The 15,832-nt window shown below is 46.6% G+C and overlaps 1 protein-coding gene across 1 annotated transcript in view; it reads left to right on the plus strand.

Annotated features, from left to right (window-relative positions):
• Positions 1–3,744: 3,744 nt before the first annotated feature.
• LOC142243911 (band 4.1-like protein 4B) overlaps positions 3,745–15,832 on the plus strand; it is a 321,122-nt gene continuing 309,034 nt past the window's right edge. Inside the window, exons 1-2 of the mRNA XM_075316107.1 lie at positions 3,745–3,929; positions 8,779–8,808. Of these exons, the coding sequence (XP_075172222.1) occupies positions 3,745–3,929; positions 8,779–8,808 (215 nt within the window). The remainder of the gene's footprint in view (positions 3,930–8,778; positions 8,809–15,832) is intronic.

The following is a 15,832-nucleotide window of genomic DNA, read 5'->3' on the forward strand; positions in this document are numbered from 1 at the left end:
GATCAAGTTCCCAAATGTTAGCTGCGGATTATCAGGTTATAAAGTGCCTAGTGCAATGACCATATTCTAATAATAAATAGTTATATATAACAAAGTGCTTAGTGCAATGACTATATTTTAATGATGGATAGTTATATATATCCAGATGTTTATGTAAGTGAGAAGGTATTCCCCAGGCTTAAAAAATGCCAAATAGATATACCGTAAATAGATCTAATGTATAAAAATAGTATGGGGGCACTATACCTTTAAATTGGTCATAGATCCTGTATACCGCTAAACCCTGACACACGTTTCAAGCGATGTCTTCTTGTTTGCTTTTGCAGCTGCTGCTTGACATTGAGTGCTGCTGCTCAGCTTATTTGTAATCAGAATACCCAAGTCTTTCTCCTGTTCTGTAGTCCCGAGTTTGCTTCCCTTTAGGCTATGTGCCCATGGGAGCTTGCCCCTGCGGATTTTGCCGCGGAAAACCTGCGGATTTATCTGGATTTTCCAGATAAATCCGCAGGTTTCAGCAAGTACAGACACTCCCCATGTTACCCTATGGGACATGGGGAGTGTCTGTGTCCATGCTGCGGAATGTGCGGTTGTGGAATATGCTGCGGATGTCCCTCGGCCACACATAACTGCATGTCAATTGTTCCTGCGGATTTACCTGTGGAAATCCCGTTTCTCCACTATGGAGATAGAGGCTTACCTGCCTTGGTCCCATACTTACCTGCTTTGATAATTCAATTAATTCCCAACATCTACAGTTTTAAGCAGGCCCTAAAAATGCATTTCTTTAGACTAGCCTATCACTTCACCTCACTCATCTAATTATTCCAATTCTGCCCTTCAGGCCCTGTGCGCACACTGCATTTTTTTACGCTTTTTTGCAACGTTTTTTCCGCATTTTTGGGTGCAGTTTGTTGTCCTAAACTGCATTCAGTCCTTCCCCAGCACAGTCTATGAGAATTCAGAAAGGCTGTGAGCACATTGCTTTTTTTTTGCCTGCAAATTTGGGTGCAGAAAAAAGAAGCAGCATGTCACTTCTTTCTGCATTTTCCCTGCGTTTTTTACCTATTGACTTCAATGAAGTCTTGAAAAAACACAGGGACAAACACAGGTAACTAATTCTTTGAGTTTCATTGCTTTTTACCTGTGTTTTTCTGCATTTTGTCCCTGCGTTTTGGAGGACTGGCAGATCAATTCCTCGCTGACTTGGGGTATGCAGGGCATTGATCCACGGTATCTGGTCAGATGCTGGTCCCCATATAAAGTCCATGGGGATTAGAATTTGACGCAAAGGGGTAGGAACAAGCGCATCATACTCACCGATCACCGAGGCAGCTGTCACACTGCTCTCGCCACAGCTCTTTGTTCTTCCCGAGCCAGCCGCTCATTAAGCTCATACATATTCACTGCTTCTCCAGCCCACCGGCGACTGTGATTGGTTGCAGTCAGACGCGCCCTCACGCTGACTGACAGCTGTCTGACTGCAACCAATCACAGACGCCGGTGGGCGGGTCTATATCGTACAGTGAAATAAATAAATCATTTGAAAGAAATGGCATTTGGTCCCCTCAATTTTGATACCCAGCCAAAATAAAGTCTCGCAGCTGGAGGCTGGTATTCTCAGATTGGGGAGGCCTATGGTTATAAGGCTGCCCCCTAGCTAAAAAATATCAGCCTGCAGCTGCCCGGAATTGCCGCATCCATTAGATGCGACAGTCCTTGCACTTTTCTCTTCCCGATTGCTCTGGTGCAGTGGCAGTCGGGGTAATAAGGAGTTAATAATAGGCCATAGCTGCCACTAAGTCATAGGTTACTGATGTCTATGAGTCATTAATCTGTAAGTGAAGGTAAATAAATACAATTACCATAAAAATCCTTTATTTGAAATAAAAGCCAAAGAAGCACCCTCTTTTACCACTTTATTAACCCTTCCAGGTCCAACATAATCCATACGAGATCCTACAACGCTTCCACCACTGCTACATCTGATAATCACAGCGAGCGGCCATAGAGCATGACTGCCCACTGTAAGTTGAGGTGATTAACTCAGGTGAGTCCTCCACCTGCGGCTTACTTCACTTGCGGCCTGATTTTCTGTCACAGGTGGAGAACTCCAGGTGTGACAGCAAATCACCAGAGTGACTGAAGTGAGCCACGCGATCAGCGCGACATCACTCAGGTTAGTCAGCCACAGGCTCTCAGAATCTGTGATGTCACTGCCACGACACCCGACTTTCACTGCATCACTCGGCACAGCCTGACGCTCTCTGGACATGAGCGTGCAGCTGCATAGAAATACATGCAGCCGACCTGCTCCTGTCAGGAGAGCATACAGCCATGCCGGGTGATGCAATGCAAGACTTGTGAGAGTCCCTCGCAAGTGTGACTCTGGCCTTAGTTGCAGCCACAGGGTGTCAGAATGAACTTGGGTGAACCCCTGACATCACAGCTGTGCTCCCTGCACTACCATAGGTAGGAGGGGGCGTGGCCTCCACATCTCAGCTAGTGGTGAGGTAGAGAAGCTGGAAACTAGGTTGCAGTGGCAGTCAGTCAGTCTGAGAAGGAGTAGGAGAGGAGTAAGCCGAGTCTGAAATGGAGACGCAGGAGAGCGGACACACTAGTCAGACCCTGCACGTGTAGTGGCTGTTGGCGGGGGAGTACGGTCACCAGAAGTCGGACAGAAAGACGCTGAGGAAGAGAAGTCAGCCGGTCATGTACGGAGACTCTGGAGGGCTAGGCACGCACGGGGAACAGGTCCCTATAGCCAGACATCCATTTAGTGGTCTGCTAAACCTGCCGGTGAGGTGGACAACAAGTCCCACACCAACCAAAACAGAGTCCGAGCATCAGCAGCAACGAGGGGGCCCATAAGGAGGATTGAGCCGGAGCTATCCACCTTGGTCCATGCTGCCAGAAAACGGGCCAGAAAGGGGAGAAAAGGCAGCTGCGACTTCCCTGGATGAATCCCACGGTACTTTAAGTCAGGGGTTGTCCGAAACAAGAAGTGCTAGGAAGGCGAGCCAGCAGTTACCCCTATACCAGCCTGCAGGATACCTGGTTCTCTTTTGGTGTATCTCAGCATTGCCCGGGTACCACTTGAAGCATTTGAAAGTGAGTAAAAACCAGTTGCAAGACACTTTGGCTGAGACTGAGTTCTTCTGCGACCTGTTGTTCTACACACATACACTCGAGCCCCTGGGGCCAGCCTCACTCTCGGAAGGCTATACCACCAGACTGCAGACACCATCAGCCCCAGACGCTCGTTAAACTGCAGGGGTGGTCAGCCATCACCCTGACCACAAACTGAGAGTGGCGTCACGACTCAGAAGTAAATGACTTGACATACCTGTTGCCAGAAGGGTCCCTAAAGAGAAGTCCCAGCAGTGTCCCAGAGGTGACCGCTGCCGTCCTGCTGAGGGCGACTCATCTGGCGTCACGAACAGGATAAGGACTACACCTGTTAAGACAGGTGACAGGGTGCCTTGGAGGTCTGATCAGAAAATTTGGACCGCCGCCATATTGACATTGCAAAAGTGCGCGAATTTGAAGACTGCAGCCTGCGCAGAAGGAGAGTACCGCCCACGAAGAGGTGTGGCTGTCCTAGAACTCCTGAAGCGCTCTGGCCCCGCGAGAGGAGAGGATGGGGGCGGATCTGTCCCTAGACGGCGGGAATGTTCCAGTCTGGTAGAAGAAGCGAAATTGAGTAATGTGTGTGAGAAGAACCTGTTAACCAACAAGAGAGTCAAGATGGCGTCTACGGGAGGCGACCGCGAGGAGCTGGGGTGGACCAGGCCTTTGACTGCTGCTGAACTGGAGGATGAAGTTGAAAGAAAAGCCGACAGCATGGAAGAGCGGAGCAGGCGGGAGATAGCCGCGTGGAAGAAGGAGATGGTGTTGGCCATAAGAAACCTGCAGCGGGTGCCCGTCTGGAGGTGCCGCCCACGCCCATTCGGAGTCATCACCGGCGATAGCGACCCTGCTGCGGGATACCTCCGGCCTAACCCTGGGTGAGTCCCACACTGCCCCTGCCCGATCGGGTGTGCTGACTCCACCGGCGTTGTCACCAGAGGCCGATGTGACGCCCGCTGCGATGCCCGACGTGATGTCCGGTGCGGTGCTCGATGCGATGCCCGCGGCCCGACCAGGCCAGGCCGCAACGCCTCATATCCCGGCCAGACCAGACCAGGCCACAACGCCTCTTCTCCCGGCCAGACCAGACCAGGCCGCAATGCCTCTTCTCCCGGCCAGATCAGAGCAGGCCGCAACGCCTCTTATGCCCCGGCATGAAGCGGACAGAGAAATGATGGAGAGAGCTGGAGGCTCAGTTCCCCGCGCACCTGGTAGACATGCACCTGGTTCCTAAGCCGCCATACCGACCTGAAGCGGTCCCAGCACCCTCTCTGCTAGAGAGGGATCCATCACCATGCCCGGCCGATGAGAGCTCATCCCCGGAGCTGCTGCCAGATCAACCGGAGGAGGATACAGCACCCACAAAGAGATGGGGAGGCCTGGAGGCTACGCCAACGCTCCCCAAACAACCGGAGGAGGTTGGAGTATTCCCTGCCGAAGAGGAAGAGCTGGCTGCCTATATGCCCAGCATGTATGTCACCTGGGAGCCTGCAGACGACCAGGTGATGGTGATGCAGCGACCAGCTCGCAGAGGACAGCGGCGTGTGAGGTCAAGACACCCCCTTGTGCAGCCTACCCCAGAGAGAGAGCAGGTGGAGGCCAGGGATCTGCAGGAGAAGCAGACCCTGTGGCGAGCCAGACACCAGGCCAGAGGCCCCATCCACCATGGGGTAGTTGACGAGTTCAACCGTAGAATGGGGTACGGCTTTATAGTGGAGGCTGGGGTCAAGGAGGGCATCTTCGTGTCCCGTCGGGATGTGCAGTCCCACCTGCAAAGGGGTCACCCTGGTCACAATCTGTACATGGGGGATTGTGGTGGAGTTCACCAGACATAAGGGAGAGAGAGGTTGGTTTGCCTTGGACATGGTGCAATGTCCAAGGGAAACCATGGTGGACCCAGGTTCCATCCCTGCTACACCACCCCAGTGCCCATTGCTGTCACCACAGGAGGACGCTCCACAGCACACCCAATATGCCCAAAATGCTCCAAGGTCAATCTCCAGGTTCCAGAGCACTGAGAGAAAGAGCCCTGGTCTTGAGAGGAGGAGGTCTGTGTAATTTGCAAATGTGTTTCCAGTAAAATTCTTTAAGAATGTTTGTTACCAGTTAAAGTAACGTTAAAGAAATGCGCCCGCAAGGACTGTTGCGAGAACTCGTTAAACTGCAGTGGCGGTCACCCATCACCCTGACCACAAACTGAGAGTGGCGACACGACTCAGAAGTAAATGACTTGACATACCTGTTGCCAGAAGGGTTCCTAAACAAAAGTCCCAGAGCAAGCAGTGTCCCAGAGGCGACCGCTGCCGCGCTAATGAGGGCGACTCACTGTCACAGTTGGAGGACTCCAGCTGTGACCAGAAATCATCTGAGTGATGTCACCGCTGATAGCGCGACTCACTTCAGTTGCAGCATGGAGCTCACAGCCGGCCGTCATCTTCTATGGCCGCTCGCTGTGAGCGCTACATGTAGCAGTGCTGGAAGCGTCGTGGAATCTCGTGTGGATGGCTTCAGACCTGCAATGGTGTTTTGGGGGTTAATAAAGTGTTGAAAGATGGTGCTTTTTTTGTCTTTTATTTCAAATGAAGGATTTTTCGGGTGTTTGCTTACTTTCATTTACAGATTAGTGATGAGGGGGTGTCTCATAACACCTGCCATCACTAATCTAGGACTTAGTGGCAGCTATGGACTGCTATTAATTTCTTATTACATGATTGCCACCGCACCAGGGCAACGGGAAGAGTCGGGTCCAGCGCCAGAATTAGCGCATCTAATGGATGCGGCACTTCTGGGGTGGCAGTGGGATGCTATTGTTACCTGGAAAGGGACAAATAACCATGGCCTTTCCCACCCTATTAATATCAGCCCACAGTTGTCTGCTGCACCTTGGCTGGTTTTAAAAAAATGACCCCCCCACATCATTTTTTTGTTTAAAATAAATCAAATAATTTAAAAAAAAAGTGTGGGATCCCCTCTATTTTTCATAACTAGTCAAAGTACACCAGACAGCTGAGGGTTGCAGCCCGCAGATTAACCAAAAAATAATTTAAAAAAAACAGCTGGCCAAGCTAGCTATTGCTCTGTCTATAGAGCTATTCTGTTATTTCTTTCTTTCTATCTATTCTATATGTTCTTTCTTTCTATCTATTCTATATGTTCTTTCTATGGCTATGTGCACGTGCATGTGTTTTTTGCTGCGTTTTTGCATATTTTTTAGATGCAGTTTTGGTCTCAAAACTGCATGAATTTCCTTCCTCAGAAAAGTCTATGAGATTTCATTTTTGCTGTCCACACGTTGCAGTTTTTTTTGGCTGCGTCTTTGTGATGATCACAAAAATGCAGCATAACAATTCTTTTGGCGTTTTTCACTGTGTTTTTCACCCATTGAATTCAATGAGGGTGGAAAACTGCAATGAAAAACGCAGGTTGTTGTTTTACATGCGTTTTGGTGCGTTTTTCTGCCTAGAGGGGATTGATCACTGGTATTTGGCCAGATACTGCTCCCCATATAAAATGGGTAGGAGCAAGCGCTTCATACTCACCGTCACACTGCTGTCACACTGCTGCCGCGACAGCTCTTTCATCTTCCAGAGCCTGCCACTCATTAGGCTCATAACATATTCATAATATATTCACTCCTTCCCTGCTTACCGGTGGCTGTGATTGGTTGCAGGCAGACCCGCCCCCATAGTGAGTGACAGTTGTCTGATTACAGCCAATCACAGATGCCGGTGGGCGGGTGTATATCGTACAGTATATTAAATAAATAATTTAAAACAAACGACGTGCGGTCCCTCCAATTTTGATAACCAGCCAAGATAAAGTCTCACAGCTGGGGGCTTGTATTCTCAGGCTGGGGAGACCCACGTTATTGGGAGCCCTACCAGCCTAAAAATATCAGCCAGCAACCGCCCGGAATTGCCACATTCATTAGATGCGACAGTCCTGGGACTTTTCCCGGCTCATCCTCATTGCCCTGGAGCAGTGGCAATCGGGGTAATAAGGGGTTAATGGCAGCAGCCCATAGCTGCCACTAAGTCCTAGCTTAGTTGTGGCAGGCTTCTATGAGACACCCCCTCAATCACCCAAAAAATCCTTTATTTGAAATAAAAACAAAAAAGCCCCCTCTTTCATCATTTTATTAACCCCTAAAACACCCCTCCATTTCCGACATAATCCACACGAGGTCCCACAACGCATCCAGCTCTACTACAACTGACAATCACATTGAGCAGCCATAGAACATGACTGCGCGTTGTGAGGGTCAGGCCGCAAGTGAAGTGAGCCGTGCGGGATCAGCGGTGACTTCAGCTGTCACCACACATCACCTGACTGAAGTCACCGCTCATCTCACGCGGCTCACTTCAGTCGCGGCTGGATTTGTGGTAACAGGTGGAGGACTCCAGCTATCATTGCACATTACCTGACTGGAGTCCTCCATCTGTTACCGCATATCAAGCCGCGGCTGAAGTGAGTCGCACGAGATCAGCGGTGACTTCAGTCAGGTGATGTACAGTGACAACTGGAGTCCTCCACTTGTGACCGTATATCAGGCTGCAACTAAAGTGAGCCGTGAGATCAGCGGGGACATCACTCATGTGATTTGCGGTGTCACCGTTCATCACCTGAGTGACGTCAGCGCTAATGCCGCGGCTCACTTCAGTAGAGGCCTGACAGATGGAGGACTCCTGCATTTTTTTAGGCCAAAAGCACTGCTCTTTGTAGTCACCACAAAGATAAAAACGCTGCATCTTTGTGGTCACCACAAGATAAAAATTCTGTATCTTTGTGGTCAAAAAAGTTGCAGCGTGCGCACAAAGCTTATCCATTCTTTCTATTTTTTTTCTATCTATTTATCTATTTTAGCTATCTATCAATTATACTATAATATCATATTTTGTTTCTCCTTTAAAAAATGCATTACCAATAACACAGCAAAAACTGACCTTTTTTTGATTAGTTTTTCCAGGTAGAGGTGCATTTTTCTGCCAGACTGCATTTTTCACTGGAGAAACAAAACTGCAGTTTGCGCACATACCCTTACAAATTTTTCTTCCAATTCTGGTGCCCTGTATCTTCTGGTTACATTCCTCTTCATGTACTTTTTTTACTCTATGTATCTGTATGTGTATAAATTCTGGCTAGAGACCGGTTGATGCAGCTATATTTGAATCCCCTAATATATTGATGGCTGGACCATGAATGACAAGGTTTTATTTCCATTTACCTCTTGTGCCTCCTATTTCCTCATAGATTGTTAGCTTGTGAGCAGGGCCCTCACTCCTCTTGGTATCTGGTGAATTTTCTTAATGTCTCATATTGTCTGTACATGTCCCCTCTGAGTTGTGAAGTGCTGTGAAATATGTTGGCACTATATAAATAAAAAATATTATATTCTTATTATTAAGTAATATATAGTATTAAAGAGTTAAATATTCTTATGTCTGGGATAAATTAAATGAAAACAAAGTAGATATGATAGAGAACATCTCAATTCTGCAATGTATCATTGAAGTTTTTATGTAATGCACATTTACTATGCCTTTTTAAATACAGGGGGAAGAAAAGAAATTACATGAAATGCCTCTTCACTCTCCGTTATCTCCACCTTCATCTGCTTCTGAGCACATGAAGTGCAATATAATCAAAGCACAGATGGAAGCTGCTTTCAGAGTGGGACCTCAGGTGTGTGGGCAGAATCATTCTTTTTCTTCTAATAAATATGCTATAGTCGAGATAGCAGAGTTATTAGTGCTAACTCTTTTATACTTTGTCTTGGGCTACATACGCATGGTGCAGTTTTGTTGTAACAAAAAAACTGCACCTTTGATACATCAAAATTGCACCTTGTCCCAGGGAGCCTGGAAATGTAAAAAAAAAATGCTTGTAATAATGGTGCATTTTTGTTCCGTTTTTGGCAATTCCGATATGATGCCTTTTTTTGGGAAAAATAGTGATGGGCAGACTAGACTGTAAAGTCCGATCCTGTGGGTTCAAAGGCACCCGAGTGCCGGGCCCAGGCCACAATTCTCAAGGGATTCCGGGTATTGATCCGCATCGGGCACTCGGGAAATAAAAAAATAAAGTAAAAATAAGGAAAAAAAAATAAAGCGATCAGTGGTATTCTCAGCCTGGGGAGGACCCATGCTTATTGGGCACCCCCAACCTAAAATTAGCAGCCTGCAGGGACCCAGAATTGTTGCATCCATTAGATGCGACATCCCCAGCACTTTACCTGGCTATTTCCGATGGCCCTGGTGCGGTGGCAAATGTGCTAAGGGGCTAATGTCAGCTCATAGCTGCCAGTATGCCCTAGATTAGTACTGGGAGGCATCTATGAGACCCCCCATGTGAGGATTATTCTGAGAAATATGGGGAGGATTATGATAGTCATACCTATCAACCAGCTGTTACATTCCATTAACACACATCCTGAGTTGCCAGAAATCAGCAAACGGTGAGGTGACAAATCCAATTAGGACAGTTCCTGAGCATAAGCAAGCCTCCTGATGACCATAAGGAAGGGTGGGCAGGCAAGTCAGGTTCTTACAAGTTTTACAACTGAATTTCTATTAAAACTCCAGACTGGACGGAGAGGTTAAAAGAGTTTCAATTTCCGGGAGTGTGTCATCCCCACAAATAAGATAGACATATTTTCAGATTCCTGACAGCACAATGCACGTCCCATATATTTCCGCTAAATGATGAGACATGCATGGCTATCAATAATTAATAAGGAAGCCCACAGACCTATCATATTTCCTATCTATGGATAGATAAGATCCTGGTGGCAAATATATTCATATCTTCCATGTGAGATACTCAGAGGCAGTGATATGAGGAAAACTGAAAATCTATGTTTTCCCTGGAAGGGATGACGCACACCCATGGCCAGCTCAGTCTTAGGTCACAAGGGGGATGGGATATAGGGGGAACATAGGTTCTTAAAAATCAGAGTGGACATCTTGTGGGTATTATTATCTGCGTGGCCACATGTGGTAGACATGTGAAAAGTTCCAGGAAACGTGTGGCTCCACAGCGTCCCCCTGTGCAAGCCAGCACAAGGCTTAATCACAAAGGAACAAGGTAACTGATCCATCTGTATATCTGTTTGTAACTATGTCTTAGGCCTGTGCCACACATCCGTGCTGCCGGCACGTGTTTGTCATTTTTTACACGTACCGGCGGCACGGAGACACTTTAACCAATGCTACCCTATTGTAGCAGGCACACACACGTAAAACCACACGGAACGTGTGTCCGTGTGCGTTTGTACGTGTGTGCGATTTTCAAAGCGCTGACATGTCAGTGTTTTCTCCGGCAGCACGGGTGTTACACGGCCCGCACCCGTACCACACGGGTGTAGTGTGGATGCGGTCCCGTGTGACACGCGCCGGAGTAAACACACATGTCAGGGAAAAAAATAAAAAACATTAACTCACCTTCTCCAGCCCTCCTGTCTCTGCCGCTGCTGCCTCTTGCTGCCGACCGCCGCTCATTAATCTCATAGAATATTCACTTCACTGCCTGGCAGCAGCAGCAGCGGGGAGACAGGAGGGCTGGAGACCGCGGATCAGCACCACGGACAGCAGCGCGGACAGCAGGGAGGACCAGGTGAGTATAATAATTACTGATTCTACGTGTGCTATCGCGGATAGCACACGTAGAACACACGTGTCACGCACGTACCAGAGACACGTACTTACCTGCACGCAACACGCAGGGAAAATACGTGTCTCTCGGCACGTGCGTGAAATTCACGTGAGTGTGGCAGAGGCCTTATCTGTACCTGTACCTCTGATATATATATATTCTGTAAATCCCATCTAGTATATAGTGTATTATCTAGTGTGCAATTAAATATATATAATTTAATCTTGGGCTGTTCTTTTATCTCAATACCTGAATCCCATGTCTGTGAGTTCAGCTTAGTTTTACACGCTACCTGGGTTGGTTTCTGGTCCGATATTGTCCTGTTAACAGACCAGGCCTATATGCCTATATCTAACAAGGAATTGGTGGCAGTCTACTGCACTGTACCGGACTGGCAGAATTCTCTTCCACTTGGACTAATGGAAAGTTTCTGTTGGCCTGTCGGGGTTGTGGGAAAGCTGAGTGCCATGCCAGAGGTTGCGCAGGCTACTCGATTCCCATTCTCGAGCCTCTCTGTGCCTGCAGGGACAGGAGGTGTCAGTGCTACATTGTTCCAAGCAGACCTTACGTACCCCTTGGGGGCACGGGACGTCGCATGTTGGCGGAAGTGATGAGGTCGTCTCGCGTGACCCCGACATATTAGAGACATCAGGGTGAGGCTGGGAGGTGTGGTTTCATCACAGACAGTGTTGCAACTGAGCGGAGGGACATCTGAGTGACCCCCCCCCAGCCCGGTCCGTGACACCCCATTACTAATCTGTAAGTGAAAAGAAATAAACACAAACACTGAAAAAATGCTTTTTTTAAAAAATAAATTACAAAAACACGATCTTTCGCCACTTTATAAACCCCCAACACACCCCTGCCGGTCCGACGTAATCCACAGAAGGTCCCATGACGATTACAGCTATGCTACATCTGAATCACAAAACATGATCATGGTACAGATTATGGCAGAGACTGAGCAGCGATGAGCGTCGACGTCAGTCAGTTTAGCTGTGGCCACAACTGGGAGTTCCAACGGTCCTCCACTGTGATCGTAGGTAACCTGACCTCAGGTTATTTCAGTGATCTCACCTGAGTTCATTGAGGTCCCCTGAGGTCAGGTTACCTGCGGTCACATGTGGAGGACCGTGGGAACTCCAAGCTGTGGCCACGGATAACCTGAGTGACATTACCGCTCATCGCTGCTCAGCCTATGCCTGAATTTACAGCATGCGGTCATGTACCATGATCGCGCACTGTGATGCAGATGGAGCAGAGCTGAAATCCTCGTGTGGATTACATCGGACCTGCAGGGGTGTTTTGGGTGTTAATAAAGTGGTGAAAGAGATTTTTTTTGTATTTTATTTGAAATAAAGGATTTTTTCAGTGTTTGTGTTTATTTCTTTTCACTTACAAATTAGTAATGGGGTGTCCCGGCCTGGGCAGGGGGGGGGGGTCACTCAGATGTTTGTGATTATTTGTTTACTTATTGACTAGTATTGGGGGTTCTTATAGACACCTCTCATTACTAATCTAGGGCTTATTGGCAACTATGGACTGTTAGTAACCAGTTATTACCCCGATTGCCACTGCACCAGTGCAATCAGGAAGAGTTGGGTAAAGTGCTGGGGTTGTCACATCTAATGGATGTGACAATTCTGGATGGCTGCAGGCTGCTATTTTTAGGCTGGGGGGTGCCCAATAAGCATGGGTCTCCACAGCCTGAGAATACCAGCCCCCAGTGGTCTGGCTTTATCTTGGCTGAGTATCAAAATTGAGGGGACTGCAGGTTTTTAAAATTATTTATTTCAATAATAAAAAAAAGGCTGCATGCAGTTCCTACTATTTTTATACACAGCAAAGATAAGCGCACGGTTGGGTGCTGCAACCCTTAGTCAGGTCTTTATCGGGGCTGGGTATCATAAAATGGAGTGCTCCTAAACCAATTTTTTGTTTATTTATTTTTACTATACGAGACCCACAGACTAGGTCTGTGACTGAAAACATCAGACAGGCTGTCACTCAGCATGGGGGGGCGCGTCTGATTTCAACCAATCACAGATGCCGGTGGGCGGGGGAAGCAGTGATTATGGACGAGCCTTATGAGCAGCCCGGAAGACGAATGAGAGGCTGTTTGAGAGTATAGCTGCGCTGGTGAATCGATAAGTAAGAAGCACTTGACCCTTCCTACAACTTTTTGGCAGATTCTGGTTTCCATAGATAATATAGAAACCGACATCCAGCCAGATACCAGGAATCAATCCTCTGCCGACTCCAAGTCAGCAAGGGATTGATTTGCGAGTCCTCCCAGCACTAGTGAGAAACGCAAGGACAAAACATACAGATAGAACATACTGCAGAGTATTTGTCAAAATTTTGTGACAAATAAACTGCAGACAAAAAAACTGCAACATGCGCACAGCAAATCTGAATTCTCATAAACCTTGCTGGGAAGTCAAAAGTGAGACAACAAAACTGCACCGAAAAATGTGGCAAAAATGCGGCAAAAAACGTGTGCATGTAGCCTTTGGCTTTGTTCATATCTGTGCTATTATTTCTATATTTCTGCTCTATTATAAGAACAGAAACCCCAAAAATATGTCAGATTCAGAACCCAGATATGACACAAACCAACAGAACTTGATGGACGCCAATGACAATGATGGAATCTGCTGGGTTTTCAGCGTGGCGCTCGTAATTTCAGTGGACAAAATGAAGGGAATCTGAGAGAGCCTCCCATGCAGTTGTGAATATAGCTATAGCGTATCACTTATAGCTCTATGATTTTTAATGGGATTTTCCTTTTCGCATGATGTCTAAATATGTTTTTGTTTATCCTTGATTTTGAGACATGCACATTCTCTGTGTAGATACGTTACATACCGTAATTCTTTAAAAAACACTCATATAGCATTGTGAATAATGAGTTTTATGTGAGTGATAATTATAGATATGATAATGAGAATTATGGTTTCTCAATAAATATATGCAATTTAAAAATTGTATCAGCAGTATTAATATACACTAGAGATCAAAATTATAGAACAATACAGTGTCTGTAGCACAGAGAAAGATTATAGCTAAATTTTCTGCAGCTAACAACAGTCACCAATCAGTAGGAAGTGTACAGGCTCTACTTTGAATGACTTCAGCACATTTGCGGCCACAGGACATCACTAGTCTCTCACACTGCTCTGGTGGGATTTTGGTCCACTCTTCTTCCACAGTTCTTTAACTATTGTTTGTTTCTTGGCCATAACTTTCTGACCAAGTATTTTCCAGAGGTTTTCTAATGGGTTTAGATCAAAACTTTGGGCTGGCCACTGTATTATTTCAATGTTTTCTGTTTCAAGGAACTGCTTTACCCATTTTGTTGTGTGACAGGGGGCATTGTCCTGCATGAAAAATGCTTGCTTATTGTTTGATAAATGCAAGTATGGAATCACGTGTTGTTGTAGAAGGTTCTGATACACACTTACATTCACTCTACTATGTAGCTGTATGAGAGGTCCAACTCCTGCTGCAGAAAACATTCCCAAAACCATGACACTTCCTCCACCACCTTTCCCTGACTTCTTAACACACTTTGGGTTCAGTCTTTACACAGTTTTTCGATGAACATGTTTCTCATCAGATCAAAATAAATAAAACTTGCTTTCATCACTAAAATGAACTGTGGACCACTGCTCCTCTGTCCACACAACATGCTCCTCACCAAAGGTGAGTCTAGTCTTTTGATACTTTCTGCTAATGAGAGGCTTTCAGTTCAAATGCTCTTAAACATTGTGACTCTGTATGACCAGACAGATCCTTACTAGGGATGATCGAATACCCTATTATTTGATTCGATGAATATCCGACGAATACCTCTCCGCTATTCGAGTATTGGTGAATATTCGACCACCAATGTAAGTCTATGGGAAACCAGAATAATTTTACGTCGGACCTGTCGGTGACCTGTGGTGACTGAGGAAAAGGCCGAAATGGATGGGAAAAGGCTGATACAGCATGGGCACAGCCTGTAGAAGGTGCCTCATTGCATTTCTGGTGTCTTTGAATAACATGGTCAGAGCAGCACGCGGCATTTACGTAGTCGCCAGAACAGCTCTCATACCAAAGTAAAAGAGGGGAAATTGCTAAGAAACAGATTTTAGTGCCTAATAACTGTAATAAAACATCAAATCAAGCCCTGACCTTCCAAAGAAAATACTTTAGCATATGTTCATACGTTTTGTTTTTTACATTTTTCCTTCTTTTTCGATTAGAAAGGGCTGTAACTTATACATTATATTGGTGTCTGTCTCACACCTCCTTTTTTGGGACATATTTGACAGTGAAGCATGCAGCACCATGAAAGTGGCAGTTGTTTCACTCTGGAACTCAGGCTTTATTCCACTACCTAACACCGAGGATTTAAAAAAATTCAGTTTCCCCAAGGGATAATGGTTCAGACACCATGGAGCACTGCATCAGTAGGTACTCCCAACAGCTTTTTTTTATAAAAAAAATTGGTAGGATAAACATAAGGGCATAACATGCCAAGGAGTTTAAAAAATTCAGTTCCCCCAGGGGATAATGGTTCAGACACCATGGAGCACAGCATCACAAGGTACTCCCAGCAGCTCACAACAGCAAAAAAAATTGTCAAACTGTCTGCACTTTCCGTGGATAGTCGTGTGCGACTATCTGTTATTATTGACTCCGCTGAGCTGAAAACATGCTCAGACAACACACTTGCAGCAGTGCAAGCTAGCACTTCCAAAGCGTAAAAGGTGAGGTCTGGCCAAGTGTTGAGCTTGGAAACCCAATAGTTAAAGGGAACAGTAGACTCTGAAAGCACGCTGATACGGTCACCTACATAGTCCCTCACCATCTTACTTAACTGTTCCCTCCTTGTCATAGTTCCCCCAACCGTTATCTGATTCGCAGTTGATGGTTTGTGGGAAATGGACCAGTTTTGGCACATTAGTCCCCCGCCTGTGTTGCTCCTACTATGCGTAGCCCTCTCTTGTAATCCTGTTGCGTGAGATGACACGCTACCTCTGACACCAGCATGATCTGAGGGTAATCT

The sequence above is a fragment of the Anomaloglossus baeobatrachus genome, chromosome 6, assembly GCF_048569485.1.
Source record: "Anomaloglossus baeobatrachus isolate aAnoBae1 chromosome 6, aAnoBae1.hap1, whole genome shotgun sequence".
NCBI classification, from domain to species: Eukaryota; Metazoa; Chordata; class Amphibia; order Anura; family Aromobatidae; genus Anomaloglossus; species Anomaloglossus baeobatrachus.